The sequence below is a fragment of the Lacerta agilis genome, chromosome 1, assembly GCF_009819535.1.
Source record: "Lacerta agilis isolate rLacAgi1 chromosome 1, rLacAgi1.pri, whole genome shotgun sequence".
NCBI classification, from domain to species: domain Eukaryota; kingdom Metazoa; phylum Chordata; class Lepidosauria; order Squamata; family Lacertidae; genus Lacerta; species Lacerta agilis.
Genome location: NC_046312.1, coordinates 94,536,088 through 94,546,694, shown reverse-complemented (window position 1 = coordinate 94,546,694; position 10,607 = coordinate 94,536,088). Strand labels below are relative to the sequence as shown.

The following is a 10,607-nucleotide window of genomic DNA, read 5'->3' as shown; positions in this document are numbered from 1 at the left end:
TTACCTTACACCAATCCCCGCCCTGACAAATTTCCTGGGACCTGGGTGGTCCTTTGCTGCCGCATTTCAGCATTTGATTGTCATTTGTAAAATGAGAAGAACAGAGAGTGAGATGAGCGTGGTGCACTTCTGAAGTGCTGCAACAAAAAAAAAATGTAGTTTACTTTGGCTCCAACCCAGAGAGTGTTTGCGCTGGTGGAGCAAATCAGTTGGAGATGTGGGTTTCTTACATTTGTTTTCCCAGCCAGCTGAGTCTGCTTGACTGGCAATTCCCCATACAAAATGCCCCAAGGAGAGTTGCCTTGGCGACAGCCTGTAAACTAAACAGTCTGAATGTAGCTCTGTACATGGGATGGGGGTAGGGAGACTGAAGCAGAAATCATTCAGTGGGCTCTGCAGTCAAGGCCAGAACACTGGAAGTCCTATACACCTGGGGAACTATAAGCTAACATGCTTGGAGTATCGTTGTTGGGAGAAGCAAATTGCAGGTAAGCCAGAATCACAGTGTTACCGGTACTTCATTATTATTTTTTTTTCTCTTTTTCGCATATGAAGTTCAGTGGGTTGCAGATGATATGAGCACATTTTACTGCAGTGGTATTAGCTAATTTAATTTTGCACTTTTTCTGTTAATGACACAATTGGGAGTCCAATTTGTATAAGAATAATCAGTGTTGGCTAAATTCATATTATGCATCAGTTAGTGGCAGGGATTTATGAATGAGTGGAAGACAAGCATACTTTAACATAATTCTTTCTTCCTCATATTGCTCTCCACCACCAGATGAATGGGCTCTGTCCTTTTAACCTTCACTCTGGATATATGGACTTCATTCTTCATCACAAAGCTCCTCTCTTCCCTCTTCTGTTCATGGGGCTCATGGATGCAAGTCCATGTTGTTGTGCCAGGTGTGAATCTTGAGTAAGTCCTTGCTCTTGACAAGTTAAAGACTACTGGCTTAGAAGATAGATGGAAAAAATATTTGAAAGCACAAGTTACAGCACTGGATTTGCTACCCTAGACTTTTGCAGACAATTTAAGCAACATTTGTTTATAGTTTATTATTTTATATTTTAAAGAAACAAACACATGCATGCATTAAAGACAGCATTAGATAAATATTTTAACATTCTATTTTTATAAAGCTTAATTAAAGCATCCCACTCATGCAAAAAGGCCATAGAAAAGTTAAAGTCCTGGTGAAAAAGCAGTGTTTTTGCATGGCGCCTAAGATATGTAAGTTTGGCACCAGGCAATCTTCCCCGGAGAGAGCCTTGCACAAATGGGGAGACACCACTAGCCCATTCTCATGTTACCACCCTCTGGACCTCCCATGGAGGGGGCACAAGAAGAAGGACATCAGATGATGATCACAGGGTCAAGGTTGGTTCATATGGGGGGTGGGGAAGGCAGTCTCTGAGGTATTGGGGTCCTGAGCTACATAAAGCTTTATAGGTCAAAACCAGCACTTTGAATTGCTCCCAGAAATGAATTAGTAGCCAGTGCAGTCAGGCCCAGGATTGATGTGGTACTCTTAGACTATTTTGCCCTGCTGACCAGCCTGGCTGCTGTGTTCTGCAGCAGCTTAAGTTGGCAAGCCATTATCAAAGGTATGTAGAAAATAATCTAACCTAAAGGTTACAAGAACATGGACAACAGAAGTTAGGCTATCACTGTCCTGATAGGAGCATAGCTGGGCCACCAGCTGAAGCTGATGGTAGGCACTCTGTGCCACCAAGGGCATTTAAGCCTCAAGCAACACCAATGGATCCAAGAAGTACCTCTAAGCTACATACGGTACCTGCTCTTTCAGAGGAGGTGTGACCAAATCAACTTTACACAGTTTCCACTTAATAAAAGTGTCCAAGTGGTTTACCATAGACTAAAAAAAAATGACATTCAATAAAACCTCCAAAAACTAGATCGAAAAGATAAAAACAAATCTATATAACTATATAAAACTGAACAGTGTACAAAACAATATTAAGAGTCGAAGTCCAGTAAAGTGTGGGTAAACATAAAAAGCTTTTAAGGAGTGGGTGAAAGTTATTACTTCCTTCGCCCAAGGAAGTGCATTCTAGAGGGTGAGCTTAGAGCTTAGAAGACCAACTTTAATATGGTCATCAAAGGACAATCTGTTGCTCATGTAATAAACAGCAGGATATCCTCAGAAAATCTTAAAGATGAGTTTAATTCAGTAGATCACATTTATGACCTTTTCTGATTCAGCTGTTACAGAGAAATAGATGTGGGTGTCATCAGCATACACTCCTAATGAGTGCCCCCAGCATATTGTTTTATAATTTTAAAGTTTTTTTTAATTAAGAATAATTGTTACCACCCGTAATCTGCAACCTCCTTTCATGTAATCATACAATTAAATGACACTGTAGGGTTACTAGCTTTGCTCTGGAAAGGGGTGGATGCACTGCTCTGGGTAACCATAGTAATTAGAAAGCTCTTTGTGTAATTGATCACCATATGTAGGGAAAACAGATGTCATCTGCAGACAGAGTGCGGATGATGCCCCAGACACAGTTAATACAAGTAAGAGAGCCAGATGACTTCAAATACTTTTGTAAGTAAGCATACATTTTATTCTATTTTTCTCTTTATTTAGCCAATTATTTTAATCATCTAATTGGAAGAAAGTTCCAAAGTCAGTGTTTTCTTTTTTTTAATTAGCAATATTGTGACAGTTATCTCAAGAGAATGGAATAGGCTAATTTCCTATACTTAATAATTTCCTGTCTCACTTCCTCTCCTCATAAAAGTGACTGAGAAAATAGTGTGAGCATAGTGTGATGGTGGAGACATGCTTTTGCATCTCTAAAGGGCTAGATTCAATGAAAGTTTATGGCCTATCAAGAACCTCTATCTGTTAGGATGAATCAGCAGCAGGCAAGATAGATCAATAACTTGTCTATGGTATAACCACCCAAATATTAAGCTGCAGATTAAGATAATGCTGCAGGAGACAGCAACCCTATATTTGGTTAATGACAGATGGCTGGCAAAGAAGACAAAAGTCAGGTCAATTCACAATGCAAAGTTTTGGCTAATGATGTTCTAGCAAAATTATAATATGTAAGACAAACAATAAGACAAATACAGTTAATTTCCAGTCTTAGCAGAACATAAAAAAGAACATGGGAAGAAATAAACAAAGAAAGGTAGTACAAAACTCTTGCCACAATCCTGCTCAGTCCTTTGGAACCCAATCCATATCACTTTGCTTTCACATATTAAGACTAAAGGATAAAACGAAGGCAGAAAAATTGTTGAAGAGAGAGAAAGAGTTTATAATGGAGTCACCCTCTGCTCTCTCTCACTCCCTCTTTCTCCCTCTTCTCCACTCTCTGTATACATGGGCGACTCCATTCTAAACTATATGTCTGATGCAAGGCTTAATAAGTAAAAGTGAGTAATAGCACTATATTATTATTATTATTATTATTATTATTATTATTATTATTATTATTATATACCCCACCCATCTGGCTGTGTTTCTCCAGCCACTCTTATTGAGTGGTATCCATGCTTTAACTAATTTAGAACTTCCTAAACAATACTGATTCATTAATAGGTGGTTTTTCTAAACTTCCAGCTCAACCTGTCACCACCAGTGACATTTCATCCTATAAGAATGGTGCAGCTTCCTCCTTTAGAAGACAAAGTCAAGAAAAATGCTGATTGTAATAATCTGTCCAATATTTTGAACCACTATTCCATTCCTACGAAGCATACTGACCCTCAGTCTGAGGACCAGAATCACAAAATTATAACAGATGGCTTCACCGTCCTTGGAGATCCACACTCAGTCACCCTGGATAACTGTCATATGACCTTTCAATATTCTAAAGCCCAAGAAACTGAACTGCAGTTTGAGTGCAGCAAATATGGAGGAGATATAATAAATGAAGTATGCAGTGGTGATATGCATCAGGTTTTGGCAACCTTTGAGAATTTAAGTATTAAAAGCAAAGACTGTAGTTTTGACCATCCTGATGGTTACTTCAGCCAAAGCAAAGTAGTACATATGGCAGAAAAATATGAATGTTCTCCTTTGGGACATCAAGATAGTTTCAAAGCTAAGAACTGGGGGGAATATTTTGCAAAGAGGAGTGGCGGCCCTAAGCTACAGTCAAATAAATCAGAATCATCAGAGGTGAAACCAGATCCAAATGAACGTGCAAAAAATACTATGAATATTGAACCAGGAAATACTGGTATGGATTCAAGTCTGCAAAGTGAGGTTACAGAAGAACATGCTTCAGTGATTACTACTCCTAATACTTTGATGGATCTTGAACAACCTGAAAGCAGTATTTGTACAGCAATCAACCTGGGAATGATGGAAAATGTCACTGTGTCTGAAGCTGCTGAAAGCAATATTACGAAAGCAACTCCCATTAGCCATATTACAATATCTAGCCATGAACCAGATCAGAACTCCCATGTCTCTAGACACTCTGCTCAAATAAAGAGCATGCCAACTAACTTAAGCCACAGCTTCAATGTATTTGCTCATAAAGGGAGTGAAAAATGTAAAGTAAACAGCAACAGAAAGACCTTGGCTTTAAAGGCTAGTGTGTGTACCAAGATGCCTCAAGATTTTATTCTTTGGGGCAAGAGTTCTATCCAACACCACGCTAACAAGGTGAAGAATCCCACTTCTCATTCTCAAGGACTAGGATTGTCTAATGCAAAGGCTGGGATTTCCTCAAAGCTTCAGAAGAAACACCTTCAGCAGGAGAAATGCCGCTTTGGTCAAAGCAGTCAGAAACCCCCAAAGCAGATGCTTCCAAGCAATTCCAAACATTTTCCTAGCTCAGGAGAAACCATCACTCCTTTTCCTGTAAGACAAGCACAGTCTTCCGTAGACTTCGTAGACCTGAAGTACAGTGACATGTTCAAGGAAATAAATTCAAGTGACAAAGGCCCTGGCATTTATGAAATGTTTGGAACTCCAGCATATTCCAGGGAGCCTGATGGCTGTGAAAACAGTTCCTGCAGGAACGTGCACTCTGCTCCAGCTGGGAGGCGCACTGCGATGAAACATAAATATAACCATCCCAGTGTAAAGAAGAGTGGCAGAATAAAAAATGGCCAGAAGAAAACATGTCCCAAATCACACAAGAATTCCCTTGGCATTAAACAGAAGGAGAAGGTTTTGGGGCAAAGAGGGGTATCTGGGTTAGAGGGTTGCTGTCAGAAGCAGAAGGAAAGTGTGATTGACCCTAAAACAGAAGGGCAAATAAAGAGTGCAGCACCATTTCATGAAGATGATGATCAGCAGCTTCCAATTCCTACTGAGTTTACTCTACCTGCTCAACAAAATGAAGTCATTCCTAATTCAAATTTGTCAACTATTGAAGAAGTCTCATTGGATCACACTTCAGAGACTGGCGATGCTTTCATTAGTAAAGCATTTGTCATCAATGTCCAGGAATTACTTTGGCCGAAGGTTAAAGTTCATGCAGAATATGCTCCTTTCTTAAACTATGCAAAAGATACAAATGAACATATAAATGCAACACAGAACAAAAGTTTAATGCAGGCGAAAATTGGAGCAACTGCTTGCCTTGAGGATCTGGATGCAAATCAGGTTTTGTTCTGTGATGATAATCAAAGGAACCCCCCTGCACTATGTTTTCCAAACAGAGTAAACTCACCTCCTCCACGAAGCCCACAAGTTGAAAAAGTTGTCTTATTAACCGAACCGACTTGCCTTCCTGCAAACTCTGTTTCCCAGGAATATCAAAACACCCTGATCTGCAGTGAAGAAATAACTGAAGACTCGTTTTGTTGTTCAGTATCTGAGCTGCTCTGTCTCGATAGCGCAGATGGCAACCGTTCTGGAATAGCTACAAAAAATGCAGATGCTGTGGCACAAAATGGAAACACTGAGAGTAAAGGAAACAGTGCAGCAAGTGTTAGAAATTATAAGGTAATTATTGAAGTAATATATGTATCTTTAATAGCAATAGAAGTGGGACATGGGTGGCGCTGTGGTCTAAACCACAGAGCCTAGGGCTTGCCGATCAGAAGGTCAGTGGTTTGAATCCCCGTGACGGGGTGAGCTCCCATTGCTCGGTCCCAGCTCCTGCCCACCTAGCAGTTCAAAAGCATGTCAAAGTGCAAGTAGATAAATAGATACTGCTCCGGCGGGAAGGTAAATGGCATGTCCGTGCGCTGCTCTGGTTTGTCAGAAGCAGCTTAGTCATGCTGGCCACATGACCCGGAAGCTGTATGCCAGCTCCCCCATCCAGTAAAGTGAGATGAGTGCCACAACCCCAGAGTCGTCCGCTACTGGACCTAACAGTCGGGGGTCCCTTTACCTTTAATAGCAATAGAACAGTGCATGCCAGTTCAATATTTAGAATATGTTGTGCCTGGAGATCTAGGCCTCAATTTCTTACCATTCAGAAATCCATCAGGTCATCTTGGGCAATTCTTTCCTCACAGCCTCAGCTTTACATTTGTAAATAGCAATCAGAACTAAATAATTGTGCTGCTGGATCAAACCAATGCCCATCTAGTCCAGATGTCTCTATACTTTGACAAGCACACCAATAAGGTAATGGTTTTCCTCTGCTGCCTCCAGCATGTGGTATTCAGAGGTACACCATCTCTATATGTGAAGGTCCGTGTAAATATTCAGTGCTAACAGCACTCAGTAGATCCAACCACCAAGTTAAATAGCAGTAATCTTTATCTCAAGACTGCTGTGAGAAGAGTTTTTGTCTTTCTCAGGAAAGAAATAAGGTCTATTCAACATGCTATATAAATGACCCTGATCTCAAGCCTCTCTTTGCACTATTTCTCATTCAGCGTGTTCTTATTTGCTCTTCTGTCATCTTTTTACAGGATTTTTCTCCAGATTTCCTGGAATCCAGTAGAGAAAATAGATTTCTAAATGTGATTACATTTTCAGAAAACAATGTAGCTAGTGAAGGACCTATCCTGTGGACCAAAGGTGAAATCCTTGGAAAAGGAGCCTATGGCACAGTAAGTTACATGGGGAGTATATATAACACTCCTGTTATCTCAAACTGTATTCACAATCTCCCAAAGGACATTTTAGCATCAATAAACCTTGATCAATACCAATTACAATTCCAGTCCTTCTAAACAAGCACACACACCCAATATTGTGTCCTCCATATGTTTTGGACTACAATTCCCATCAGCCCAGCAATATACTGCTTCTAAGCAGAAAGTAAAAAATGTACAATTGTGGGTGTTGTGAATCCACCACAACTGCATCCCTGATTAAAACTGCTTTACTTTCTCTAAAGAAAATCAAGTGGGCTTTGTTATCTTGGGACTAGATAGGACAAAATCTTATATGAACAGACTTCCAAATGCAGTTGTACATTTCGGGAAGCCATCCAAACCTCTGGGTGAACCACAAAATTGGTGAGAACTGTGAAGGAGTCTGCCAGGGTAGGTAGGAGACGACACTGTGGGCAGTATTCCAGTGTCCTAATTCTGTTAGTGCAATAATTTACATTTGGAGAATGGAACTGCTTCCTCTCTTCCACCAGACTGTACACACCCTATACTCACCACAAATCTGCTTGGAGGATGGTGAGGGAAACCCAATAACAAATTTAGCAGGTGCGCAGGGAAGAAAGGGGTGTTCAGTTATGCAACGACAACTCCTATAAAGCAAACATGGGAATTAAGCAGGCCTGAGTGTGGTCAGAGCTTAGATGGAAAGACCACCTATGAAGCCTGTCTATGCCTCACTGAATTTTATGATGGAAGAAAGGTTGGCCTTGGGTTATTTACTGCCAATGTCTTCATAGCTTTCAGATGAGGGCACTCACTAAAAGCCCTGCATGGCAAACACCAGTGAGGTGGGCTTTAAATATTGTGGGTAGGATTTGAAAGTGCCTCTTTTGCTCATGGAAGTACTATTATATGCTCACAGAGAATTATTATATTTTTGATCAGAAGGGTTTAAGTATGAACTGGGCATGTCTCTTCTTTAGCAGAAAAGTATACCAGAAGCCAATTATGTCAGGCTTTGGAATACAATATTTTTTTTTGTGGGGCAACCAATTTTCATTAATATGTTATTGATGTTTTTACTATTATTGTAGTATTATGTTTTTATGTAGTACACCACCTTGTCATATTTTCTATGGAACTAAATGAATACCAGATATAACTGCAGACATAATTTAAGCAGGATGAGTTATACTGTATTTAAATCAGATGCATGATAACAGCATGTTTGAGTACTGTACATATAAATGTGTGTGCGCACATGTATCTGTAGTTCCAATACCAAAATAGGCATTTTTAATTTTTAGGTTTATTGTGGACTTACAAGCCAAGGACATTTAATAGCTGTGAAACAAGTAGCACTGAGTACCTGTGACCAAATTGGGACTGAGAAGGAATATCAGAAACTGCAATACGAAGTTGATATTTTGAAAAACCTAACACACATCAACATTGTAGGGTACCTGGGAACAAGTTTAGAAGACAACATAGTGAGTATCTTCATGGAATTTGTTCCAGGTGGTTCCATTTCAAGTATTATTCATCGATTTGGGCCATTGCCTGAAATAGTATTTTGTAAATATACAAAACAGATTCTACAAGGGGTTGCATACTTGCATGAAAACTGTGTGGTCCACAGAGATATTAAAGGCAACAACGTCATGCTGATGCCCAATGGTGTTATCAAGCTGATAGACTTTGGATGTGCAAAGCGCTTAGCCTATGTAAGTCTGACTGATGCCCACAGCGAACCACTTAAATCAGTGCATGGCACTCCTTATTGGATGGCACCAGAAGTGATAAAAGAATCTGGCTATGGAAGAAAATCAGACATCTGGAGCATTGGCTGCACTGTATTTGAGATGGCCACAGGAAAGCCACCACTGGCTTCCATGGATAGGATAGCAGCCATGTTTTATATTGGTGCTCACAGGGGAATCATGCCTTCCTTACCCAACCATTGCTCGAGAAAAGCAGCAGATTTTGTTCATCTGTGTTTGACCAGGTAAGTAGTTATTAATATTAAAAGAGATATTAAATATCTGTAAATATTACAGAGATATCCTTTTAATCATTATATTTTCCTTAAGTAAAATGTTTAGTTCAATGAGTTCCTTAAAAAGGTAAGGGAAATTGCGCCAGGTCTATTATGTGACACGTAGATGGCAAAGAAAAGGTCCAAGGTCCCATCTCTGGCACCTGCAGATAGTGGTTGGGAAAGAGTTCTGCTTGAAATAAGGAAAGGCTGAATATCCCCCTTCCACATGTCTGGGAACATTTGTTCCCTGTAAAAGTGGATAGGAGTATGTTCTGCAACTTTTTTGTAGCAGTGTCTGAAACCTATAAACTGTCAGTCTGGGGGTGATGGTACCATTATTTAAGAGAAGAGGCAGATGCTTTTCTAGCTTCCCCCTTTCTTTTAATAAGAACTAAAGCCTTTTGTCCAAGGCAAAGGCCATAAAAGCATTTGAGAACTGTCAGGAATCAAACCCTTAAAATGTCAAATGACCAGAAAGAAGCCTCAATCATTAAAAAAGAATATAAAAGCTCCAGCACAACTTTTTGATGCTCACCTAGTCCCATGAGATAGACAAGTTTTTCAAAAGTGGATTTATTACTATACAAGTAATAAATCTATCTTGCTGACAGGAGCATATAAATTACTCACAATAAATTAATCTATTGTTTTCTATTGTTTTCCAAACAGGGACCAGTATGAGCGACCTACTGCTCTACAGTTGCTGCAGCATCCCTTCATGGTTTAAAAACCTAATTAACTTTGCAAAGGGTTCAGCAGATGACAGATTTCCCCCTTACTTATTGAAAAGGTTAAAGGAAATTTAACATTTAAACTTTCAGTTTGAGAATGGCTAGGCCATAGTGTGATTGGTATGAAAGCTGTAAAAGATACACAGTTGTAAATTCCTGTTTTTCATTTTCAAATATAGACATGATGCAATTTCAGGACGGCAAACTTTGTATCAAAATGTTATGGCTGTAGAACACTTAATCTCATTTTAAAATTAAAATCAGATATTTTGACATCTTTTGGCTTTCCTATCCCAGCAATTCATCTCTTCCCCCCCACTCAAAGCCTGGGAGCCATGCAACACAATGTGAAGTGCGGACAGCTCAGTAGAAGAGACAGACTGACTGCAATTGCATAAAAGGAGGCTCATCTTAACAGGCAGTGATTAATCAGCTAGTCATTCAACCACCATGAATGGATGGCAAAATAGTAATTCCTTTCCCCCCTACTCCCACGCTAAATCTGCTGCAGAAGGTTGGGGGAACTTTGCAGTATTTGAAATGGTGTGGGGAGCTGCAGAGAGCATTGGTGAAAGTTACCTCCTGTCAACCCTTATTTTTGTGTTTGGAATATTCTGGATTCAACCCAAAATAATAATATTGGTACATGAATGCTCAACTTAATAATCATGCAATTCACCTTTCTGATCAAAGTAGAAAAGAATAAAATGAGAGATTTCGAATATTGCTTCTCACAACAGAAATGTAAGTCATTGTCTTTTATTATTTTTCCCACAAAAAAGAGAAAAGAATTTAATTTCAATCTGAGGAAATAAACCTA

General features: G+C 39.6%; 1 protein-coding gene across 2 annotated transcripts; it reads left to right on the top strand.

The window, feature by feature from the left end:
• The first annotated feature begins 2,408 nt into the window (after nucleotides 1-2,408).
• MAP3K19 (mitogen-activated protein kinase kinase kinase 19) lies at nucleotides 2,409-10,064 on the top strand. 2 transcript variants are annotated; one of them, XM_033163894.1, is made up of 5 exons: nucleotides 2,409-2,579; nucleotides 3,609-5,951; nucleotides 6,872-7,012; nucleotides 8,326-8,508; nucleotides 9,726-10,064. In XM_033163894.1, the coding sequence occupies exons 1-5, from the start codon at nucleotides 2,562-2,564 to the stop codon at nucleotides 9,735-9,737; spliced, it is 2,697 nt and encodes an 898-aa protein (XP_033019785.1). In that variant the 5' UTR covers nucleotides 2,409-2,561; the 3' UTR covers nucleotides 9,738-10,064. The 2 variants fall into 2 exon arrangements, with proteins under 2 accessions (XP_033019785.1, XP_033019777.1); XM_033163886.1 differs by having other exon boundaries at nucleotides 8,326-9,023.
• Nucleotides 10,065-10,607: the final 543 nt, after the last annotated feature.

What these genes read in the sequence shown, in the direction of transcription:
- MAP3K19 (XM_033163886.1), top strand. An exon ending in CAAGTGTTAGAAATTATAAG is followed by an intron (nt 5,952 to 6,871) that starts GTAATTATTGAA and finishes ATCTTTTTACAG; the next exon opens with GATTTTTCTCCAGATTTCCT. An exon ending in GAAAAGGAGCCTATGGCACA is followed by an intron (nt 7,013 to 8,325) that starts GTAAGTTACATG and finishes TTTAATTTTTAG; the next exon opens with GTTTATTGTGGACTTACAAG.